General features: G+C 50.5%; 1 protein-coding gene across 5 annotated transcripts in view; it reads left to right on the top strand.

The window, feature by feature from the left end:
• Positions 1-26,150, top strand: part of ITPR1 (inositol 1,4,5-trisphosphate receptor type 1) — a 1,957,366-nt gene that overhangs the window by 434,696 nt on the left and 1,496,520 nt on the right. For all 5 annotated transcript variants that reach the window (XM_085624511.1, XM_085624509.1, XM_085624508.1 and 2 more), the window contains one exon: positions 13,202-13,317. In XM_085624511.1, the coding sequence (XP_085480637.1) occupies positions 13,202-13,317 (116 nt within the window). The remainder of the gene's footprint in view (positions 1-13,201; positions 13,318-26,150) is intronic.

Below are 26,150 nucleotides of genomic sequence, written 5' to 3'. Positions count from 1 at the left end.
GACTGCTCTTGTCCATGCTACTAGGATAGCTGGTCTATAAGGTTGACTTACAACCAATCATCAATAAGGGTCGTTTGGTATGATACACAGTGCTCACTAGAATAGTGAGCACTATATATCAGGCCAACTTCTCACATATACCTCCCTTACACTACTGCATTATCCACCGCGGGCTGACCTATTCAACACTGGTAAGCCTGGGCAAACTCTGGCCGTCCCTTGCTTCCCCCAGTATATTTACATTTGCTATGGTTCAACGCCTGGTTAGACATCCGCAACGCATGACCACCAAAAAAGCATGTAGGACCGCATTAAAGGACAATGCAGCGCACCCGGAACCACCCAGTCCAATACAGCACAGGAAAATTAGATGCTCAATAAGCATGGGTAGGCCAGTGCAGCACTTTATTAAAGTTCCAGGGTAACTTTCTCAGAGTGGTATAAAACAGAAGAGGCTGTAAATTAGAGCCTAGGTACTAAACCTCCCCATTCACCGATCCCAACATCGGGAAACCCCCAAGCCACGCACCTCGTCCGCTCTATCCCGTGCTCCACCATGTACATCTGCACCCGGTGAAAACCTGCTGCATCACCGGAACACTGTGGCTTCGGTAAAGAAAATGCTGTAAATCTGCACGAGGTGAAAGCCTGCTGTTTCATAGGAGTAATCTGGCTTCTATTAATGGAAGCTCCATCTCCTTAAAGAAAATGCTGAACCTATGCACGCGGTGAAGACCTGTTGCCTCAAGACTAATGTGGCTTATTAGTTGCAGCTCCAACATCGGTAAGGAAAATGCCGCACATCTGCACGCGTTAAACCTGCTGCCTCCCAAGATAATGTGTCTAGATATTTATTGATGCTCCCTCTGCGTTGCAAACAATGCCACCTTCTGCGCATATCTCTAGCAATAAAGCCTGCACTTTGCCACATCTATGTCAAGTAACTGGTCCAAATAAAAAAAAACGCTCCGACACCTTCTGATAAAGTATGCACTATAAATTCACTTGCACAATAATCCATGACCGAATAAACTAATTGGTTGCTGTTTGATGCCCCCCACTCCCAGACAAACTGTACAGTATGAGGCAACCACAACCAGAAATAGCACCACACTCAGCTAGGGGAACTCCAGCCGGCCTGGAAGGAGGCCACCCAGGGTGCAGGCGCCAATGCCACCGGGGGGGGGGAGGTCCTGAACTCACCGGAAAAGCCGTAACTGGTGTGACGCGCCCTGGTCGGTCGCTCCCCCCCCCCCACTCCTCATCCCTCACGGAGCCACCACTTTCACACACCTGGAACACAGGTATTCATAGAAGGGCCCTACAATGGCCGGTCCTACCATGATAGAACCACTATTATGAAATCTGTTTATTGGCATTTTGTTAATATAGACACTGCATAAGTCATAAATGGAACATCTCACAGGCAATGAGTCAGGTACTCGGAGGAGTCTCTGGCAATTGTGAATGCGGTGAACCACAGGATCTATCGCCACCACCATGTGTGGGGCAAGGCAAACTGATAAGTGTCAGGACCACCGCCCGCATTTAAACAGATTCATGGAACAACAAAAGGGAACAGGTTAAACAACAGAAGCCCAGCAGAACAGCAGCAGCAGGTTCGGTCTTCGACCACGTGACCCTCAAGATACCTCCCCCAGTCCACCCCCCCCCCCGCCCGGCCACCATCCCCTGTTACATATCGTTCCATTAAAGGCAATTGTCATTGTCCGCACATCCGCCCGGCTCAGCTAAGACCTCCCCGCCAATCCCCAAAGTGGGTCCCCCAGTCTCGCCTCCGTTCTCCTCCCCCCCCCCAGGGAGTGTCTCCACAGTATGTGTCCCACAGAGTCCCAGGGCATCCCCATCCAGTTGCATCAGGGCTTGTAAGTGTACGTCCCATTGATTCGCTATGGGTGTGCGTCTGAGGCCTAACGTTTCCTCCCGCAAGAGAGCCGTACCCTCCGCCCCCGCCCACACAAGCAGGGAACTCCGCCACTCCTGCGCCCGGGGGGGCTCTGCCGCCTTCCAGCGCTTAGTAATTAACCGCTTCGCCACGATCAGGCCCAGGTCGAGGAAGCGACAGGCAACCTTCGTGGGGGGGGGGAGTTCTACGAAACAAGTGTAACAGACAGGCCGGCCATTCCCGCCGCGCCAGCGGACCGGCGCAAGTACCTAACGCTCCGTGCACCGTCCGCCAATATGAGTTGAGCGCTGGACAGCTCCATAACATGTGCACCAGTCCAGCATCCAGAGCCTTGCAGCGTGGGCATTCAGCGTCCGCACGGTGGAAATAGCGATTGATGGAGTCGGGAGTGAGATATGCTCTGTGCAGTATAAAGTACTGGATTTGGCGAAACCGCAGGTTCCTGGGGACCCGAGTGGGTCCCCGTAGCGTATCCCTCCACTCCTTGTCGGTCATGGGGCGATCCAGATCCACTTCCCATTTACCCCGCAACGGAGACAGGTCCGTCGCCACCTGCGTGCGCAGGGAGGCTGCGAACCAACGAATCATGTGACTGCCCCGTCCCATGACATGGAGGTACTGCATCATGAGGTGTTGTGCCGGTTCCTCCTGAAGAGCACCCCACCGGTTCGTCAGCATCGCGATTAGCGAGCGGTGGCGGAGGAACTGACCGGCTGGTAACCCCGTCTCCTCCGCCAGTTGAGCGAACGGTATAAGCGCACCATCGCGGTAGAGGTCCCCTAGCGTACAGATGTCCGCCGCGTGCCATTCCGCAAGCTCCGTCGAGCGTAGTATCCCTCGACCGCTAGGCGAACCCTCAATTGGCATGGCAGGAGCGTATGGGGTATGCGACCGGGTCAAGTAGAGGGCACGCCGATGACACTTGTAGGCCACTGCCACAAGAAGGGGGCCCGGCTTGACCATTCTGGCCGTCGGGTGGAACGACGCTATAATATCCGTAAGGGGGAGTGGCGGCTCCATGGATGCCGTGTCATCTCTCTCCCTGTCGGCCAACCACCTGGCCACCCATTGCAGCTGTGCTGCTAGGTAATAGTGCGCAAAGCATGGCATCGCAAGTCTCCCTTGACCCGTGGGGAGGTACAACTTAGAGAGCGCCACTCTGTGGCGTGCGATGCCCCATACAAAATCCCGGAGGGAGCGCTCCAAGGCGGCGAAGGACGCTGGAACGTAGGTCGGCAGATTAGCAAAATAGTAAAGGAGTCTGGGCAGGGCCACCATTTTGACCAGTGCAATGCGGCCCGTGACCGCGAGGGGGAGGGTGCCCCAGAAGCGCATCTGGGCCCTGATCGCAGTCACCGCCCTGCCCAAGTTGCCCTCCATCAAGTCAGCTGGCCGCCGATACACCTGGATGCCCAGGTAACGGAAGGTGTCTGGCTGCCACCTGACAGGCACACCCCATAACTGAAGCCGGGGATCCAGAGCATCAGCACAGAACAGGTAAAGGCACGATTTGGCCGCGTTCACCCTTAACCCGGAAAGCGTTGCAAATTCCGTGAGAACCCGCTCAAGGTCCCCTGAAATATTCGCCACGTCCCGTACGAAGATCAAAAGGTCATCCGCTTTTAAGGAGACCTGGTGGGTGGTGTCGCCCATTGGAATGCCGTCCGTCAACACCCTCCGCAGGGTGGCCGCTAAGGGCTCTATGGCAAGCGCAAAAAGGAGGGGCGAGAGGGGGCACCCCTGCCTGGTACCTCGGCCAACCGAGATGGCCTCGGAAATGTATGGGCCAGTTCTTACCCGGACCACGGGGTTCTTGTAGAGGAGCGCCGCCATTTGCAGGAACCCGAGGCCTAGTCCATAGTGCGATAATGCTGCCACCAGATAGTCCCACTCTAGGCAATCTAAGGCTTTTTCAAGGTCTAACACTAGACAGCCCGCCCGCGGCCAATGCTGTGCACCGTGTGCGGCAACACGGAAGAACCGGCGGAGATTAAGCGAAGTGATGCGCTTCGGCACGAACCCATTCTGGTCCCTGTGCACTAGTGCAGGCACAGTGGGGGCCAGCTGCTCCGCTAGAACCTTGGCCAGGATTTTGTAATTGGTGTTGAGGAGGGCAAGGGGGCGATAGGACCCTAGATTAGTAGGATCACGCCCCGGCTTGGGTAAAGAGATCAGGTAGGCCTCCCTCATGGAGGCTGGCAGGGTGGCCTCCTCAAGGGCTGTGAGATATAACGCGTGCAGTCGGGGCACCAGAGATTCCCGATGTGCTTTGTAGTATTCTGCCGGGAGACCATCCGGCCCAGGCGCCTTGCCAGAAGCCAGTGAGGCCACCGCGTCCCCTATCTCCTCCAGAGTGAGGGGACCCTCTAATGTTTCCTGGTGGGCATCCGGAATTGTGGGGAGGCCGGCGGCCCCCAGAAACAGATCGAGATCCTGTGCCTGCCGGCGCCCCACTGAAGTGTACAGGTCTTTGTAGTGTGCCGTGAGTATTTGGTGGATCTCCCGCTGCGTGTGCACCAGCGTCCCGTCCGATCCACGGATGGAGGCTATTGGCGCATAGCCCGATTCCTGTCGGATCAACCAGGCCAGCAACCGCCCTGCCGTGTCCGACGTGGCGTGGACCCGTGCCGAATGGGCAGCGTAGTTGTGGCAACGCAACCTCTCCAACAGTTCAGCATGGCGTGCCCGGAGCCGGGCCAGCCTGGTCGAGTCACGCCCACCACCCTCGCCATGACGTTCGCATGCCAGTAGCCGAGTTTCCAGAGCGGTGAGTAGCAATGTAAGCTGCTTACGGATATTCCCTGTCGCCCCCAGGCAATGTCCCCGCATGGCTGACTTGTGCGCGTCCCACTCTGTCAACGTGCTCCCCGCTGTGCCCTCATTGAGGTCAAAGAACTGTTCGACCGCTGTGCCAAGCTAGGCCCGAAACTCCGCGTCCTCAAGAGCAGCCAGTTGCAAGCGCCATGTGGGAATGGGGGGGGGGGTCACCCCGGGTCCCAGCAGAGACGCAGTCTAAGAGGATTGTTGTCAGAGTGAGTCCGGCCCAGGTAGTCCGCCTGGATTATCAAAGGGTCCAGCGACAGAGCTCACCACCTTGTCGAGGCGGACGTGAAGATCATGCACCGTAGAATAATATGAATAGAGCCGGTCAGTGGGATGTAAGGTGCGCCAGACGTCATGAAGGGCCCACCGTGACAACCAATCAGTAAGGTTCCTCGCGTTCGAGACTGCCTGTGTGCTACGGAGTGGCGGATAGGATCTGTCAAGGCTCGTGTCCAGCACGGCGTTAAAGTCCCCACCCAGCAACCAGGGAAGACCCACATACGGGGTCAAGGCCACCGAGAGGCGGTCAAGGAACGACGGCTGTTCAACGTTCGGGGCATAGATAGATCCTAGGAGCACAGAGTGCCCGTTGAGCCTCCCCCGCACCAAGGTGTATCGGCCAGTTGGGTCAAGCACTACCTCGGAGCATGTGAAGGGTGTGCCTGCCCGTACCCAAACCAGTGTGCCCCGAGCATGTGCAGAATATGTGGTCCCAAAAAGCTGTCCCCTCCACCGGGCGCGCAGCCTGTCCAGCTCTGACAGTGTCATGTGCGTCTCTTGGAGGTGGGCCACCCCTATCCTGTGCCTCTGTAGATAGGCAAAAACAGAGTATCGGCGGGCCGGTGTGTGCATGCCTCTAATGTTCCATGTGACTATTGCAGTGTCAGCCATCGGTGTAGAGTGCGGACAACACTAGGCCCACAGGCCGAAGCGGGCCGGCCGGGGGAAGGGGGGGGGGGGGGGAAGACCAGGAGGACCGCTACCCAGACCGCCTGCTGCAAGAACATGTGTGAGAGAACTGCAGAACACTGCAGAATGCAAAGAGGCAAAAGTAAAGATAATATTAACAAAAGGAACTCCATAACCGCAAGGGCGCACCCCAAAACCCGGCATTCGTCCAAACATGTAAGGCTCAATCGCCTGTGAACTACCAGATCAAAGATGGGTTTGTGAGGGGCTAAAGAGCAATACCGTTGGTCCTGGCCTGCAAGAGCCCCATGTCACCCCCGTCAGGGCCTCGTGTGCCTGTAGGGCTGCCAATCGCTCAACCGCTCCCCAGAGGAGTGTGTGGAAATCGCCACCACCCCGCTCCCCCGTGACCAAAACAAGCCCGGACCCTCAACCTCTGCTCATGTGCAAGGGGACCCGCACTGCCCTTCCAGCCCCGCGACCCCCGCAGCACCCCAACCTGCTCAATCATGGAAGCATACAGGGCCCCAGAAATCAGTCCAGGAGGCAACAGAGGCAGAAACCTAACCCCCCCCCCCCAAGAGTAGTCCGCAGCAACCCTCCCATCACCCCGGGGTACCTGCAGTGGACACAGTGCAATCAAACAAGAGTTCACCCCAGAAGGTCGGCTGTCTGGGGGGTCACCTCTGGCAACACCTGGTCTTCCGGAATCAGGATGGACGGGGAGGAGGACAGGTCAGTCTCAGTGTCACTGTGAATGCGAGCCGCCACGTCCCCCTGGCTGCTCACAGACCCCAGAGTGGCCACCGCTTCCAGAGCCTCCAGCCGCTCCACATGCATCCTCTCCAGACTCTGCGCCACCGGGGGACTCGGCCCCATCCCACCACTTCGGTCCCTCTGTCTCCGCCGTCTCAGCCTTTCCTCCCTACGCACCACAGGCCCCGGGTCCGCTGGCCGGGGGCCACCATGTTGGCCCGTTTCCTCCAGCCAGTCCGAGACATCGGACGGGGCATCGAAAAAACGTGTCATCTTTTGTGACCATCCTGAGGCGCGAGGGGAACAACCGTGAGTATTCGATGTGCAGTTCACGGAGCCGGCGTTTCACCTCCAGGTAGTTGCTCCTCCGCTTCTGAACGGTCGCAGTGTAGTCCGGGAACAACATCGCCGTGACACCCCCTATTGTCAGGGCACCCATCCTCCTTGTTTCCCGGAGGATCACGTCCCGGTCCCGGTAGTTGAGGAGGCGAAACAGGAAAGGACGCGGCTGGGCTCCAGGGACAGGCCTTCGCATCGGTACTCTGTGCGCCCGTTCCACCACGAACTGTGGGGAGAGCACTCCTAGGGGCAGGATGTCCCGTAACCAATCTTCAACAAACTGCTCTGGTCGCCGCCCTTCCTCGCCCTCCACCAGGCCCTCGACTCGTATGTTCTGGCGCCGAGAGCGGCCCTCCGCATCCTCCGCACGGTCCTCGAGGGTGTTAACGCGGTCGATCAGGTCCTGCAAGGTGGCAGAATGATTGCGCACTATCGGCTGCACGTCCTGTAGCGCCTGGCTGTGACCGGCAACGGTGTCCGCCAGCTTGCGATGGTCGGCGTGGAGCAAGGTGAAGTCAACCGTGACTTTGTCAATCCGGGACTCCAGAGAGGTTCGAGTTTGTTCCAGCGTGTTGCCCAGCCGGTCGACCTCTGCCAGCATGGCGTCCATTTTGGCCTCCAGGGTCGATGCAGGCGGTGCCACAGTCCCAGCAGAGGGCGTCGCGTCAGGGCCGTCCGCCCTCAGCCTGGTCTTGGCCTGCTTGTTCCGAAGCCGCCCCATGGCCAGCTGCTGCGCCGATGGCCTTCAGAGGGCTCAGTGGTGCACGAGGCCGACCGGGGCTCCAGTTACCACCAGACGCCGTTATCAAAGGGGGCCCAGTCCCACTGCCACGAGTCGGGCCAACGCCAGGGGTGTCAGGGCGCAGGGCAGTGCCGCCGGCGGGGGAGGTGCGCCGCGAGCCGTGGGCAACCAGTAGCCAAGGTCCTCCAGGCCGCACTCCGAGTCCGCAGCGGCCACCTCACCGCGTCCAGCAGCAGGCAAGCGGTCGGCTCCCCAGGTTCCTCACCCTGATCCCGGCCGATCGGTGCAATTAGTAGGGCCACAGCACGGCCGCCAGGGTCGCCTCCGCCACCACAGTAATCCGCTTCGCCCCCAAGGGGCAGCAGTCAGGCGCTCACCAGGTGCCCGTCCACAGCCTCACACCCAGAGGGGGGTCCGCCACACCATGTCACTCACCGGGCCCCCGGGCGCCGCAGGCTCAATGTCCGCCTCCATTGCCTCCGGCCGCCATGGCCGCCGCCACCACCGTCCACCGCGGCAGGCTCCTGCAGGCTCGGGGTGCTGGGACAGGCAGGGTCACAGCGTAGACTATCGTCCGCACGGCACAGTCGATCATCAGACACCAGGTGTACCGTCGCTGCAGGGGAGTCCCTCGCGAGTCCCCAGTCCTCCCGCTGACGGTCCGCACCTCGCCGCGCGGCCCAGCCGCCTCGTGGGGTGATGTTCGCAGCCGGACGCCGCTTCCAGCGCTCCCCGCACCGCTCGCCGGGTAGGTCCCCAAGGGGGCGGCACGCAGGCCGAGGCCACCCCCGCTGTCACTTCAAGTCCCACAGGGGCGCCGGGGCCTCACGGGCAGGAGCAGGCAGCCCTGGCAGCCCCGTAGCACACTCCAGGCAGGAGAACCAGAGGAGAGTGGCTCCGTTGCTCGGGAGCTTCACGCAGGCACAGCCATCTTGGCCGCGCGCTCTCTAGCGCCCCCCCTGATAGAACCACTATAACAAAATCAATGGGAATTGAACCTGTAACCTTGAGAGAAAGTCTCCGACCTTAACCATTGGCCATTAGCACGAACTCGACCCGATGGATAGAGCGCTGGCATGAGCACCGTTCGTTTGCCCAGAATCACAGGATGTGGCCGCGACCTCAAGGCTCGATCCCTGGTCTCCTGCGCCAAAGTCAGCAGTTCGAGCCTCGGGGCACTGCACAACCCAGGCGCTACACCCCCCGCCCCCCCTACCGTGCATTGCACCTCCACATGGGAGGCCTGGAGACCCTGGGAAGCAGAGGTACGCCGCCCCGCAGCCCACGGGAATGCGGACCTCTCGGCGCCCGGTATCCCTACTGTAAAGATTACTTTTACAGCGACTACACAATCGCAGGGAACGTGCAACGTTGCGTTATCTAGCGCCAAGTCGACCCGAAGGATAGGTGCCACAAAGAAGGGGGGGGGGGGAACCTCTCCACCTGCAGGAAGCCGAGACCACCTCACGGCATGGGGGCGTGGAGGAAGCCTAGCGTTCTTAGGGTTTGCCGCGGTGGGGAGGTCAATAGTAATCTGAACATGCGCTGCCCGTACAAGCCTAGCGCTGTACCCTGCCCCTCCCCAGAGAGGCCCGCCACATGGACGCCACTACAGGCGTATCAAAGGGCTAAATTGAATGCATTAAGATTTAAACGCGGACATTGCAGCGGTAAAACTGCAATACCCGCGAAGCCTTGGGAAGATTTGTATACACTGAAAGCAGTGTAGCAAAACCAAATAGCAGTCCACTGAGCTCAGGTGACTCCGGGGGCACCCTCATGCCGCCAGGCTCTATCCCTGCTCCCGAGAGAACCCGCGAACCCCCCCCCTGCTTCTGAAGTGCCTTGGCGCACGTAGTGGTGGGGCCTGCAAGCCCAGTGGCAGATGCCATTGACCGCGGGTAGGACAAGGGGCTGGGGGAGAGCGCATCGCTTGATGTCCCCCACCCCCACCCCATCACATTCATGGCCTGCATGGGACAGAACCGCGAAGGCGGCCCCTCAGGGGGGTACAGCAATGCGGTATGAGATGCCCGATTTTATTGTTCCCCGCCGGGGGGAAGCAGCCGTGCACACTAGTTGGTGCGCCCCCCCTCCCGCCCCCGCACAACTCGACCCGAAGTTATTAGCGCGCTTTTCATAGCACCGTATTTACATTACACATTCAGGCACGGGGAGATTAAGTGATTTGCCCAAGCATCACAGGATGTGGACAAGACCTCTAGGCTCGAACCCTGGTTTCCTGCACCAGAGGCGGCAGCGCAGCCGACGGACCACATCCTCACCTGCCTACAGCAGACATCAACCATTGTGCCTCCATAACGCTATAGGGACTCTGCGTTACGTCCTGCCGCCCGTAGGCACACGCTGCGCTTCACACGGGCGGGGGGGGTAGATGGCGGCCGACGGCATCAGGTTTGCTGACCCCCCCCCCCCCCCCCCCCTCGCGCCACATAGATTGGGACGCCCGGCCACAAAGGCCGCCAGGACACGCTCTAGGCTTGCGCCTCCCTGCACGGTTCCATTCCGCGGCCCACAGACATACTACGGCCCCCCTCGCGCCGCCTAATGAGAGCCAGGCCGCAGGCCCTGGGTGCATGCTCGATGCTCGCACCTCCCCCACCCGTGGTAGTCGTACCACAGGGCCCCGTCAACCTGGTGCTGCCCAGGGACAGGGCCGGGGCGGGGGAAGGTTAGCAAGCGGACTCACTGTTCTCACAGAGGACGAGATGGCGAATTGCGACCAGCGGCGTGCGACGCGACCAAGCGAGACGGGCAGCGGACAAGAGGCTGCCCAGTGGGCGGGGGACAGTATATGTACCCCTGTCCCCCCTCCCACTACCGGAAGTGGCCGGCCGGAAGTCCCCCTGGTCCCAGCCCAAGGAGACTAGGAGGCCGACTCCAGTGCCTTCCTGTGGCACTAAGGCGGCCGCCCTGATGAGGGGCCACTGCGTGGCCCCCCGGGCAGCCTTGACGGGAACTTCAGAGGGCGCTATTAATGTCTGACTTTTGATGTGCATCACCACACTAAAAGGCCTTAGTCTAACTCTTGATGCGTGGTACTTGGCAGGCCTGCACCCCTCAAATTGGCTCAGGACCCACTAGCGGGTTGCAACTCGCAATTTGGAAACACTGCTCTAGGCTCCTTCCTTCTAAATGAGGCTGCAAATATTCGAGTTGGTGGTTCACAAGCCCCATTGGCTTTGAAGCTTATAAAGGACTTCCGCTCGCTACAGGCTTTACCTATAGTTTTGTTAACAAGGCAGTAAGAGTCTTACTCATCTGTTTCTCTTCTAGAGAAAGGTTATTTGTGAAATGCCTTACCCATTCTGATGCAGAATGAGTGCTCAAAGCCACAAGTCTGCAGAGCCAGATTATCAGCGTAACAAGACATTTTGGCGAAGATTATAATAGTTAAAACCGTTCAAGATAGAAACAATAAGGTAAAAAAGCAAATAAAGCGCCAGATTTGTACCAATGAGCCACAGCATCAGCTTAACTACATTACAAACAGTAGAAATAAGTTATTAACTGCGGGCAGCAACCACATTTTATGCGTTTCTCAGTGTCCAATAAAAGTGACAGCGCTAACAACTGTTTATAATGAAAGAAGCGAGAAGCACAGTTTATCTAAGATTTTAACGGTGAAGTCTGCCCCCATGCACGTAATACATTTAATTACAGAACACTGTGCCCACCTTAATTAAAGCGATGGCTGGACGACCGCTGCGTATTTTGAATCTGTTGAATTAATTATGAAACCACATTTCGCATTCGATATTAAAAAATTGACGAGTGTATGTTATGTTTAAAGGTTTCCAAAAGTCTGCTTTTTCTCGTCCATTACCGTTCAACTGGTTTAAGAACGTCCAGTTACAAGCCCCCTCACCTTTAGGCACACTGCTTTCTGTCGCATTCAGAAACTGACTCAAGATTTTTTTTTTTTATGTGCACTGGTTTGAGTGGATCAGTCCAGCCATTGCTTATTTTACTGAAGGCAAATTTGCCTTCCTTTTATAGGAAGATTTCTCTCAATGCTCCACCAGGGACTCGCCTTGTGGCTGTGATCATGGACCATCTCTTATGTACTGTACCTCAGAGGAAAGTCTATGCATTCTTTAACTTATGGCACATCTTTACAAATGTACCTTCTATTGCTTTCTATTAACTCATACTTCATTTTAATCTATGCGTGCGAGGTCGATTGTGTAAGTCCACATTGGAATCTGTGTTGCACTGGGTGAGATTTGGGAATTTCCCTACTTTTCCTGGAAAGGCCTCTGCCATAACCCAGTGATAAAATAATCTTATCCTATCAACAGCCTGTATGAGGGGGTGCTTATTTGATTTCCCTGGGTAATCAAATCAAAACCTAGCGACTTTGCTATTGATTTTAGTGATGAGGTGCTGATGGAATCTGCCTCTCATCAAACCAACAATTTAGAATTTTGTAATACTGGGCTATCAACTTTGTATATAAGCCAGTAGCCCAGTTTTATTTCCTCCCAGTGATTACTACTTTGGTTTTGTTTAGATTTTGTAATGAGATGTGTTTTGCAAAAGCTTTTTGTCCTTAGAAGACCAGCAGCATTTTTGTCCTTTGCCCTTTTTTTTGCATGGTTTAGTTTTCCTCTGTCAAACATTATCTGCATGAAATGTCCTATTTGGCTTATTCTTGGTAGAGGGGAGTCTTTGATTTATGATGTGGGCTGGTTGATAACCTAGCTACGTTCCAAAAGGCACTTTAATTTGTGCGACCTGCCATAGTTTTGTGGCCAGTTAATTCTCCGAGGTTGTGATGGGTTTTAATGTGTGTAGTTGATACTGGCAGAAGTTCAGAAAGTCAAATGGAAATATTCCATATATTGATGGAATTATGGCTCTCTGGCTTATTTGATTCGTCAGCATTTTATAGAATCCCCTTTTGGCATTTTGCATTCTGTGGAGTAGTTTAGCAAAATTGCCCTCTATTGCTTGAAACCCAGGTAGTGTTTTCTTACAACTTGCTGGGTGTGACTTTTCTGTGTATCACTTATGGGGATGTTGGGCTCACCAAGGCTAATGATTTCTCTGGGGATCGTGATCACATCAATCGTCTTGGCAGGTCTTCAGCTTAAAGTGTAAGCCAAGTGCCTAGCCAAGGACTACATTTTGCTTAAAAGGTGCGACTTCCTCGGGTCATTGATCCACTCAACCCAGCCATATCCAGCATCTCTTTGGGAAAAATTGCACCTTTTGTGTCTTATGTGCTAAAGTAGCTTGCTAGTCTGCCATTCGGAGAGACAAGTTGGAGGATAATTCTATCAGGCTATGACAACTGCTCTTTCATTGGGACCTTGAGCAGTAGAGGACAGTGGAGAAAGTTGAACACATTGCTCGGAGCTTGAAGTTAGAGGTATCTGTAGTGGCAATATGAGCTTGGTTTATTTTTGAGATCGCGGTCTCCTGCACATGTGCTAGTTAAACAGTCACCTGCTTTGGATCCATTGCTCTTCACACCCATCCTCTTTGGTGTTTTGGGTGTTGTAGGTCAGTTTTCCTCTGTTTAATGTTAATCTAACTTGGTGAGCTGTACAAGAGGTCTCCAAAGACTTTGATTCACTTGCTGAATTTATTTAGACGTTTTATTTCCTGTGTAAGCAATAGATCTGTGATGAAAAAACAAAATTGAATTTAAAACACACTTTTTTCCTTTTGTTTCCTAGATTGCCTATTTAAGTTATGTCCCATGAACCGGTACTCGGCGCAGAAACAGTTTTGGAAAGCAGCGAAGCCTGGAGCTAATAGTACTACTGATGCTGTTCTGCTTAATAAACTTCACGTAAGTGGCTCTTGTATGACTGAGCTGATTAGGCATTTACTCTGACCTGTTGTACATGTGTATAGAAAGAATTGAAAGATGGCAGGCTGAATTAATAATTTGCTTCTATAGAAAATATGCACTCATAGCTTTAAGCTGCTTTTACATTTAATGTGGGTTGTATTTCCAACTCCCATTTATTCTCTAGTGATGACCTAGGACAGCAGAGAAATTTATACCAATTAATGTTTTCATGCCATGCTTTGGCCACTCGAATGTCCTTGATGTAGCTGCTGCTATTAATCATAGAAATGTTACTGGCCCTGCAGGTCTAGTGACTTAAATCTACTCGACCTAATTATAATTCTAAACCAGTTTATGGTTCAAGAGCATTATGTGATCCTGGGCAAATGTTTTAATTCACTGAGCTGCCTTTATCACATATGTAAGGACCTTCAAATATGCGAGTTCAGCATGTCCGCTGTACAAAAAATACTTTGTTTTTTGTTTTAATAGACTGACCTTTTGCTCCATATAAAATACACATCAGCCGCATATAGGATACACATGGACCATTAACTTGCCTCTTAGTACATTAATCGCTTTGTCATCAAGGTGGGGGCTGGAGTGTTTCTCAAATCATGTTTAAAAACCATCACTTTTAATTGCGTACCTGAAGCGGTAGCACACTTATTCGCAATCAGCAGATTTCCCATTGAAATGGCCACATTTCCCACTGACATGCAGTTTTACATAATAAAACTATATAGTGTACAATGTTTGGAAATAGTTTCTGCAGATGTTTGTCAAATGCACATCACTAAAGTGTTCTCATTTGTTTTGATATTTAAATGTTTGCCTCACACTTCTGAATTACAAGTTTTTTAAACTCCTGATGTGTTTTGAAATATTTGCACTATTCATAAGTATGTGTTGGATACAAAACTGACCTCTTTCAGCCTTTTATTTTTATAATAGTCGGACAGCTCACTTGACAAACCTCTAACTGTAATAAGAGACAGAAAGGTAAACACCATTTTCCAGGCTAGAGCAACAATTAGTAAAATGGCAAACTGACATTTAAATGTGTCAAGATAAAAAAAAGAATTAAAGGCGTCTTTGTTGCTCATTCGCTTTCTGAATGTACAGAACACCTGTTCCTTCCAGCTTAAGTTTACTTGCAAGAACAGACAAGTAGGTGCGAAAATTAGCTCGACCTGAACAAATATGACTCGAAAGAGTGTAGATTTTTGGAGACCTGCCTTGCTACTCAATGTGAACTGTTGCAGGAGCTGCACCACTTAATGATTTGCAGATTGCAGTTATGTAATACTGTGGGGTCAGCATGGGAACTTATTCAAAGAGGGACTCTGTAGGCTTCAAGCTGATGGCACCATGTTGGTGCTAAATAAACATTTATAAGACCCCTCAGTTTAGAGGTAATACTGCCCACTGCTGAATGGTAAAAATTGTGGATAAATACCACCGTAAAAAAATATCAAACTATTGGGAAGATCCTAACTGCTTAGAAAATGAAGTGGTTTTAGGCCTTCACATGGCACTGATTGTAGCCGCGGAGAAGTTTCAGATGATGGCTGACAGAGGTCAAACCATGTTCCTGATATCGCTTGACTTGTCAGCCATGTTTGACACTGTCAACCATCTAATACAGTTATCCAGATTAACAGATATAGGTGTGGATGGGACACTACTAAAGTGTCGAATCCTACCTCTCAAATAGAAGCCAAGCGTTCTCACTCCTCCACGTCCCCATTTTCATTCTTAATTTTATAAAAGTTAAACACTAACTCAGGGCTCAACACTTACCAATATCTTTTCTAATATCTATCTGTGCCCATAGCTTTGTAAACTATGCTGATGACAGTTGCTCCTTTCGTTACAGTTGTGGAATACTTCTACTGAAATGTGCCTACCATTGTGTAAGATGGCAAATTGGTTGGACGACAACTCATTATAATTCTGTGGCGAGAAATTAATTTCTATGTTGCTTATCCTCCAACTCCTTGTATACTCCGAACAAATTTCTGGCCTTGGACAAGCCCAGAGCTTATCAGTCCATACGTAAGCTGGGCGCATATATTGAGGACTAGCTCTACATGGAGACATGTCAATATGTCAATACAGCAGCCACATGTTTTGGACTACTTCGGAGTCTAAGGAAAATTGTGCCATTGCTGCCACAGCCAGCAAGAAAGCTGGTGGTTCAAAGTACAGTCTTAGCAGGTTAGCTAATAAAACGATTATACAGAATGGAAGCTGTAGCAGCAAAACTTGCCCTAGACCAACCCAGACATGCCTCTACCTCTGGCACCCTTAAGGAACTCAAAAGGGGTCCATTTAAAGAGAGGATCTAATTTAAATCATTGTGTTTTGTGCAATGCTGTTACAAAGAAAATGTAAACATTGCATACCATCGAGGAACCTATGCCCCACCTCAGGCAATCTATTATGTATATCTAAATTGTGGAAAGTGAGATATGTAGACCAGGCCTTCTCAGTCTGGGCAGCCCAATTGTGGTGTATCATCAAAGGAAAGGGGCCTAGGGGCGTTTTTAGGTCCAGTATACGAGCTTCTTGAAAGTATTAATTGTAAAAAATAACTGCAGTTCCTTTAGACAGTCACAAAATGAGTGTTTGGTCGGACTAGAGTCTAAAGCGGCTCTGTCTCCGATCTTTCATTCCAAGCTGTAAGGTGAAGTGGGGGTGTAGGGAGAGGAATGTGGTGTAACAGCTAGGGCTGTCGACCTCAAATCCGCAGAACCAGGTTTGAGTCTCTGCAATGATGCTTAAAATCCTGTGATTCTGGGCAAATCACTTAATCTCCCCGTACCTAACAAAACGAGCATTTGCAATGCAATAGGTCTCGTATTTACGCGAGTTTGAGCTATTGGCATTGTAAATTACAATGCCTTTTTTTATATTTTGGTTTATAAAACATAAATATAAGGCATTGTCATTTACAATGCCAATAGCTTAAAATCGCGTAAATGCAAGACCTATTGCATTGCAAATGCTTGTTTATTTCTAGTATATGTGGACGGGCTAGTGTCTTAAGTGGTGCGAAAATCTGATTAAGGTTGCAACGGACAAATCGGAGAGCAACGTAACTTCTGTGTTCAAACTTAATGGTATGGTCCTGCGAGTGTCCCCTGAATGAAAGGGGAGGGGTAGAGGCATGTGCAAGTGGGTGGGTTCGAAGCAAGGTCGACATTAATGCCAATTCGGTATGTCATGCATACTGGATGCCTGTGTAATGTCTTGTCTTCTATTGAATGAGTACCTTGCTGTTGAAGTCTTTCACAGCTACCAAATGGCCCCTCATTAAGTGTGACGTCTTTTCCCATTGTTTGCATTTTATCCAAAAGCCTGTTGCATCATGCGACTTGTAGTTTTGCTTTTGAGCTTGTAGTGATAGGTTCATAAACCACAGCATACAAAATTCTAAAAAGTAAAGGCAAGCTTCAGTTGTCACCCGTTACACAGGACCATTTGGCGGCAATGTTGAAACTATTATTCTTTTGTCTAGGGCTGCTTGTTGCGATTCTAGCATATAGTAACGAGTGCAGTGAAGTGACACAGCCTCGCAAGTGCCGCTATGGTTTCTATGGCAATGTTCCTTGCGTGCCAGCTATGCCGAACACCAGCCTCGTTTTGCTGGTGTCATAGAATCTCGTTGTTACCTTGGCTTGAACAGTTGGACGATGGACTAGGTCGGCTCACTGCCTCCACACAGCCCGTTATCAGCCAAGCCTCTGCGACTGCGCTTCCGTTAATTGTGTCCCTGTCGGCTGACCACTTCCTGGCCCGGTCTTTGAGTGGGCCAGTGGAGAGAAACTGGGTCAGCTCCTGCGCTGCAATGTGCTCACTCATGCCCTGGGAAGGTAACGCGTTTGTTTAGAAATGCTTTCAGAATATGGAACCCAACAGTGGAACGTGCCTTTTTTCTCGCTGCTTATTTGAAAGATATTTCCTGAATGAGTTACCAGAGGTTCCAGCTCCTGGACCAACCACAAAGACCCTTGCGTCACATAATTCTTGAAAGGCGCGATTCAAAATAGATTTTTGGGGAAATTAAAACGTAAACCGTTCTGTGTGGCTTACGTTGAAGTAGACCTGACCCTATCGACTGTTACTGCTTGTCTTTATGGGGGCCATGTGTTTCTAATTAGAAACACATGGCCCCATAAAGAAAGTGCTTTGCGACAGCAGCAAAGCAGGTGACCCAGTTGAATCGGAGGCGAAAGGGTGTCCACAAAAACCCTAATTTCCAATGGCAGGCCACCGTTTAGCATAAACAGTGATGCCAGCCAATGGAAATGAAGGGTGGGGCTTAAAGCTTGTTCTGAAATCCCTCTCTCTCCAAATTTCTCGCCAGCGAGCAGCGCATGCGCTGCAACGCAGGAGAGACCTAAAAATGAATGTGTACTGCAACTGGTGCTCATATCAAGAGCTCTGATACCGGATACCTTTGGGTCAAGTGCGTGCTATATAAAACTCTGAAAATTATGGGTGCCCGTCAGGCATTGCAGCGACGGCCCAACGAGGAGAAAGCCTGATGAAACATGACACCCAATTGGGGGTGTGAGGCCCCCAGTTCCAAAAGGAGCAGACTCCCATCTCCCCCTTTGGACTCTAGACCTACCCAACACATTCTAATTTTGTGACTTTGACTAAAGGAACTGCTTACTTAGTACAATTGCAGCTCAGTTGTGGAACAACCTGCCAAGAGCCAGTAGGAGCCTCAATCAATTCAGTGAAGATCTGAAAACTTAGATTTTTCTTTGGCAGTTTCGCACCAGAATAGTATGAACTAAAGATTTACTTTAGATATGGACTTAAGTCTTTGTTGCTGAATTGTTTTTTAGTAAGGTTGCTAAAGCTTCTTAAAGGTGAAAGTTACGCTTTACAAATGTAATTAATATGTGCCAGGCAAAAATCAGTAGGAGAGGTAGAACAGACCTGTGCACTGTATTAGAGGAACAAATACTGACGGCTGCACAGTACCTGAATCTGCAGTTCAAGTCGAGACTATCCTTTTGCTGATCTGGGGAAATATGGCTCAGTCAGGGGACTCCTGAGTTAGCTGATTTTTGTTAATTAAAAAGCACAATTGATTTTCATAAGCTTATGTAAGGCTGTGGCATTGCTAAGAGCCTTTCTTAACAAATAGGTTGTGCCAGTATTAAACATTTATAGTTGTATGACTGGCTGGAGACTGGTTGAATTGAACAGAAAAAGGTGTGAGCTTGTACAGCTTCATCTTAGGACCTTTTTCGGCTGCCAGATACGCTTGTTGGTTTTTATAGAGTAGTTGAACCTCGGGCACATTTTGAGGCTTTACAAAGCTTGTTTGGAGTTGGTTACGGTTTTGCTCTACTAAGGAGCAGAAGGCCTAGAAAAAAAACATTCTTTTTGGAGGGGGTTGGGGGCTTGTTAATATTAGCTATTGTAAATATTATGCAAGAGTTAAGTAAAGTGGTACTGGCCTTCAAGGCAGAATGTTTACATTAACATGAATATCTGTGTGTGAGCATAAGTGGCAAGGAACGATTCCCATGGTTTTGAATAGAAAATACAAAGTCAAAAGGTAAATTGTATGACCAGCAACCTGCGTTGGTACATTAACAAGCTGTGCAATGAAGAATTAAGATTGGAAACCTTAAGGGCTCTTAGCCCTTAGGGTTCAAAGTATTTCTCTGATGTGCACAAGGAACTCTTTCAACCCGGTGATATGTTTCAGGCTATTTGTGGGGGGTAATCAGACCTTTGTGGTGTGATGACAGGACACAGGCTATTCAAGGGAGCTGGAAGGGTTTCGCCCTATAGTTCCTGCAGCTGACGGTTTGGGTTCTATTAAGATCCAGTGCAGAGTCCATCCCCTCTGCCTGTCAGTCTTTGCTCATCTTATGAGCATGAAATAAAAAAAATGGGTAGACACTGAACGTAGTTTTGGGAGCCGGGGGGGGGGGGGGGGGGCAATATACTAAAAAGTAAATCAGGTCAGCCAAACACTCCTACAGAGGATTCTGTGGTGAACGTGGTAAGTCAGTTACATGGTCAATTACTACAATACCATCACAATCTTTCCATCACAATCAGTATGGCAGATTTTATTGCCTGAGGGGACTGCATGAAAAATCTTAGGAGCCAATGGATCTTTAATTTATATTTCAAGTTAAGGAAAATGAATGCAATTTAAATTCCTTACAGATCAGTTTCTTTGTGATGTTTAGTCCATGATCTTACATTCAGTAAGGTAGCCCAAAAGGCCATGCCAGTACTGGTTATCTTAGGTGGGGCCTAATAGCCAGAGGCAGCAGATTTTCGAACTGGGAAACCAGGTTTGGGTTCTGGCATCGGATCGAAATTTCTGCAATTCAGTAAAAACCACTTAACCTCCCAAAGCCTAAAAATGTCTGTGTAATGTATTCTTATGCTCAAGTGTAGCTCGCTGATGCCCTTGGGCCAAGCTGGTGCTATAGAAGAATGCAAAAATATATATATTTTTGTATAAATGTGTATGTATGAAGTAACCTTTGCATTAAGAGTCGTGAGTGATTGTACGCAAACTCCCAGAAGAGACAGGGACCTCTATTGATGGCATTTAAACATCTAGTTGCCGGAAAAAAGCTAGGGGTTACAATTGCTGCATCATTCGGGTTGCAGAGGCTCAGATGGGCATGCATTCAGACTGATGAGCTCTGCAGAGAAACTAGAAGGTGCTTATTTTTTTTTTTTTAAAAGCACTGGGGGTTCAAACTTTGGTTCAGAAGCCCACGGCTGGTGGGATCAATTATCAGGTTGCCGATTACTAAGGCGGAATAGTCTTTCACATGTCTCTTTAATCCACCACCAGACACTCCCTGCCTCGTATAACACTTAAAGGCTTGATCGATGCTTTCTCAGTCCCTGTTTTCCCAGCCTTTTCTTCCTCATTTCCCCCGTTTGTTTCCCTCCGCCTCCCTCCCACCCCTTCTCTTCCTGTGTAACAGTTTGTTGAGGAATGAGTGCCAGTGAGCCCCACCTGGAACCATCAGCCCAAATTAAACACCGGTTGTAAGGGTCGCAGTGTGGATGGAGGGTAACTAAGTAGGTTGTTTAGCAACCAGACACAGACTAAACTAACAACTGAAATGCTAACAGGTGCTCCGCCTATTCTTCCTTGGTAGGAAGCTCCCTTCCTATCTAGGTCTAGCAGGGGAAGGAATCCAAACCAACCACAAGTGAGTACAATGAATAAATAAAAGCAAAATGAGCAAAAAAAAGCGTATTTATGTGCCCCTATTAAACTAACAGGAAAAACGTGGGTGTAGGGTGGATCCTTAAACTACAGGGAACTCCGTGGTAGGACATTAATTATTCTTAAAACTGTGCAAAATGGAGTATGTGTAGGGTCCACTCACCAATCCAATATAAGATAAAATGTGCATAGACACAACAAAAGGATCTAGCAATGGATTCTCTGACTTAAATTACTAAGTGTGTTGGTGGGACATTATAGAGTATTGGACCACCCTTGGACATTATCAATTACACTTTGCAATGGATCTGTTTTAATAACTTGTGTAGCTTTAGAGAGGTTGGTAAAAAATGTCTTCTTGGCAACCATAAAATGCTACCATGAACCTCTCGGTGCTAAATGGCGAGCCCTATGATGAAGTATGCTACACTGTGGGGTCAAGGCTTATGTTCCTGTGATGGCTCTTGCACCACAGGAATACTTAGCAGAATAATTTAGATATATACTGAGTGACATACTTATGTTTTTAACATACCAAGATTATCCCATTCGTTGTGCTCCATTTTCTGGATTGGGTTACTTGAAAGAATAGCACATGTTGCTTATTTGACTTTGTAGTTTTTCTGGTCGGTAATGGACTGTACTCCGGTTATGGTTTCTTCGTTATATCTTCATGACCCAAGGCTATATGCCACCTTGTTATAAGTATCCCTTTGTCTCTGGATCCCAGGAGGCAGCATATAGTTTTTTTATTCAGCTCACTTCCTGCCAAAGTCTCCTGTTTGGGCCTTGACTCAGATGGTTGGACTTGGGCAGGTAGTTGAGCTTACTCTTGGAGGCCGATGTAGGTTTAGGAATTCAGACTGTATTACACCTGAACATAGCAGTAATAGTGAATTCAGTCAGCATTGCCATCTGAAATGTCTCTATACAATAGGAAAACAGAACAGTCAAAATGAGGATCAAGGCAAAAAGTAAACTTAAAAGTATAATGGTTTTTCCAAAGCTGCTAAACTCATTCTTTGTGTAGCAGTACCATTCCTTGGGGGATTAACCTTAACTTCTGCCTTTTCGAAGCAGATATGAGGGGCTGAGGTTCCTGTTAAGCCAGTGAGAGCAATGCAGAAAGTGTTTTTTGAGTCCATTTGAGCACAGGGTTTTTATATTGTTAGTTCTGTTGCAGGAAGATTTGACTCTGGCTCTATTTTTGCTATCCATTTTTTCTAATTGTGGCAGAAATATTGCTTTTTATGTTTAAAGTATTTTATTCATTCAGCGTGTCACATCCAAACTCATATACAGCAATACAAGATCGGCAAATGGAAAGGAGCAAAAGTCCGGCATGACACTATATTTCAATACAAACTTCCCCCGCCCCCCCAATGTCCCAATGCCCCACCTAACTCCCCACCCACCGTCCAGTGCGCTACTAACATGCTGCCCATCTCCCAAAGCTATAGGTAATTGGGGAGGAGGGTCTCGACCCTCTCACTGATCTGGCGCTAGCGGACTTGTAAGCCGCAGGAGGCGAAGGTACCTCGGACAGGTAAGCTCCCTAAACTCTGTGAGCAGCAGAGAGTGGAATGGTTGCCACAGTTCATTAAATTGCGTTACATCCCCTGCCACCACCAAAGACAATTTCTCCATCCCCAGCACGTGCCAAAGTCTGTGGAGCCAGCCCGTTATCGTGGGCACCGTGTCCGTACGCCAGTATATTAAGATATTCTGAACGGCAGAGCCGAGTGCAATGGCGATCTGCCTGCCTCTTCTGGACTTAAGGGGATACATTAGATCGTTTGGGAGTCCTAGCAGGGTATATGCCGGGAAGCACGGGAGCTCTATGCCGAAATGAACATCAATTTCATCCAGCACTTCCTTCCACTAGCCAGTTAAGAGGGGACAGTCCCAGAGAATGCATGAGTGTACCCCGTTGTCCGCACCCTCGCCAGCATGTGTCTGTCTTACTATGATCGAACTCATGGATCCGCTCAGGCGTATAATACCAGTAAGTGGACACTTTAGTAAAAGTATCAGTGAGGCCCATATGATATGCTGAGTGGCGCGCCCTATAAGATATTTGGTCCCAGTCCTTGGGGCTCAGTGTCCTCCCAAGCTCCCGTTCCCATCGAATCCTCCCTGGATTGTGGAAATGTGTTGAAGGTAATTGCAAAAACTTATACAGGTCCGAGATTAGTTTCGAGTCCGATGTGCGGGACAACAGCCATCTCTCACACGGTAAGAGCCTCCTATCCGCCGCATCCCTCACCTGTGGCTGAAGGGCCCAATGCCGAACCTGCATATAACTGTGTCTCTCTGTTTCGGGGAGTGAAGTCCAGCCGAAATTGTTTGAACGGGATGACACCCTCGGGGCCATACAGGTGACATAATGCTCTGCAGCCAGCCTGCCGCCAATGCGTGAAGGCTCCTTTCTCCATCCCAGGGGTGAAGGCAGGATTATCCACTAGCGGCGAAAGCGGCGAGGGAAAGGTGGTGAGTGTGAGAAGTTGGCCTGATGTATGATGTCACTAGTTATAGTGTACACCTTATATCAGTCCAAATACCCTTATGGTGATTGGTTGTAAAGTCAACCTTATAGACCAGCTATCCTAGTGGTAGCATGGACAAGAGCAGTCTTAGGCTAAACTCTGAATGGCATGTGAAGCCAGCTGTGATACCATATATAATCCCTTGAATACCAAATGAAAGGACACCACAACAGATATATATATAAAATAAAGTGTATTTATTCTAAGCAAACCCTCAGCACTCTTTATGAGTTTAGAGGTAAGTACAACACAGTCTTATTAATGCATACAGTAAGTCACACAGGTAAGTAATACAGTTAGGCCCTAGGGGCCACGCAAACCATATACTAAAGAAGTGGTATAAGAACCACTGTCACGGAAATAGAATAGGCCTAGGGAATCGCTGGGGCTACCCTACACTAGCGTTAGTTAGGAAGTGGGAGGCCCACGGGATTCGTGTGCAGAGTGGAAACCCTCACGCGTAATGCGTAAAAGTCAATAGCAATGTTACAGTTTAGAAATAGATAGATTTAGGACACTTCCGGAGTAGCTAGGAGGTTGAGACTTGAAAACTAGACACTAGGATAGTCACTATCCTGATGAGCACCGGAGTACCCAAGTTACCTAGCCCACAGGCTGCGGGTGCATAGGGGTGAAGATGCGTCGTTTTCGTCGTCGACTCCTATGGATGCCTGAAGAAAGATGCTGACAGGCAGTCAGGAGAGAGTGTCCGGTGGATCCCAAGCCTGGGATCAAGAAGAGAAGAAACCTGCAAGCAGAAGGGACAGAGTCAAGGTCACTAGCCAGTGACCACGTGGAACCAGGAAGGAACCAGGCGATGTCGTGAAGAGTTGCAGGTGAAGGTGAAGCTTGTCGCTGCAGCCAGGAGGACCAGGAAGCGTCGAGGACGACCAGGACCAGGAGGCGAGCTGTCCCACGAAGGCTCTTGCTGTCTGCGGCGTCGAAGTTGGACTAGGACTCACCAAGCCTTGGCAAGCGGAACCCACGAAGAACAAAGGACTTGCTTCTGGTGCAGACCAGGAAGGTCTGGGGTGCTTCTTCTTTGCAGAGAAGCGGGAGCCAGTCTGGAGGAGCCAAACCGGCGCAGAAGATTTCAGGGAGCGTCGTCACAGAGGCCACTAGCCAGCGGGCAAGCAACCGGACAGACGCGGCAAGCAGGAAAATGCTGAAGGGCCCCACGCAGGACTCGTGGAGTGTGGGGGGCTGGTCTTCGGTGCAGATGGTGCTTGGGGTTGGGGCTTCTCAATCCCCGGTGCACAACTTCGAGGGTACCTCAGAAGCTGCGCTGTAAGTTACTAGCCACTTTTCCCAGGTAGCCGGTCCCACGTCGCTCGTCGCCTCCACGGATCTCAGCTCTGCTGCAGATGTGGATGAGGGTCGGAGAAGTCTGGAAATCAAGGCTCTGGTCGGGCTCTGCAGTCGGTTCCTCGTCGAACGTTTCACAAAGCAAAGGGTAGTCACTTGATGGTGCCTGTTTGCACAGGGTAGCCACTCCTTGGCTACAAGGGAGATTCTTCAGTCTTCTTCTTTCGTCGAATGTCGAAGGTCCAGAGTTTCTGTTCAGTTTTGCAGGTTCAGGATAATCTAAAGTCTTGAGGCCCAACTCCCACTCTTATACTAATCTGGGGGGCTGGGATACCTGCTAGGTCACGCCTTATGGGTGGGACCTGGGAGGGGGTGGTTACACCCACTTCCCTTTGTCCAGTTTCGCGCCAGAGCTGGGGCTGGAGTGCCCCAGCGCCGGTTTGAACTGGACTATGCAAGGAACACCTTGTGTGCCCCAGGCATGTCTCATTCCTTTCAGCCCACCCTGCCCCAATACACTAAAGGCTGTCTGGGGAGGTGCTAGCACCTCCCCAAGCAGGAAACCTATTGTCCAGGCCTCCCTGGCTGGGATCACTCCCAGCAGCAGGAGGTCAGACTTGTGTCTGTGGCAGCAGCATCCATTTTGTGATGCTGAGGCTTTGGTCAGAGGTTACACAGCAAAGTAGGATTTTAACATGTCTCTCCCTCTAGAAGGGAGGAATAATATCCTCATCACCAGAAATGGTATGGGGGTCTTATTCCAAAGTGTTAGACACCTTACACGACATGTTTTGATAAAGCCAAACCATAGTTACCATAACCGTTTAAGATTATAAGGCACTTTAAGAGTATATGGTAGGCTATATCATAGAACAGCTATAAGGACATGGTTCCGAAAGCTGCAGACAGGCTCAGCTCATGCTAGAGCACCATCTCACATGTTACCAAGCACTCTGCCTCCAGGATTGTTAAGGCCTGCCATAGGAGTGACTGATAGGTACACATGTGTCTATATATAAGGTAGGTATAGGAATACTACACCTAAGCAAGGGGTGATTACACGACCTTGCCCCAGCTGAGTGATCAGCCAGTTGTGTCTGATTGGAAGGCCAGACCAGGGGTGGCATAATACATGCTGCAGCCCCTGGGAGGCCTAGGGTACACCTATGCCCTGGGTACCTAGGGTACACTGTACAGGGTCCAATAAGGTGATCCTTACCAATTGGATATGTACCTAGGGTACATGGAGTCCATTTTACAGAGAGAGCAGACAGCCTGAGACCCTGAATGGCAGGATCTCAGGCCAACTAAGTCGAAAAACCAGCTAGACACTAGGCAAAAAGTTGGGGGTAACCATAGTCAGATATCCACCTTCCTACAGTGAGGTCATATCTAAGGTAGGTCGCATCCCAGACCCGCAGAGGTACCCTAGTTATGAAAGAGGCGTAGAGGTTCTTAGGCCGGTGGGACCGGTGCAGGAACGGTATCTCTTGCAGAGGCCGCCACGCCACCGCTTGGTCCTGGAAAAGCCAATGCTTATCCGACTCCCACCGGCACCATTCGACCAAGTACCTCAATTGCGTCGCCTGAAAGTATTTACGGAAGTCGGGAATACCTAGGCCTCCAGCGTCAGGAGACAAAAGGGAGAGGGTCCTACGTAGCCTAGGCTTTTTTCCCTGCCAAATGAACCGGGCCACGTCTGACTGCAACTGCTGTATCCACCCCTTAGGCGGCGACAGCGG

Source organism: Triturus cristatus, chromosome 9 (assembly GCF_964204655.1).
Source record: "Triturus cristatus chromosome 9, aTriCri1.1, whole genome shotgun sequence".
NCBI lineage: Eukaryota > Metazoa > Chordata > Amphibia > Caudata > Salamandridae > Triturus > Triturus cristatus.
This window is presented reverse-complemented; position numbering and strand designations above follow the sequence as displayed.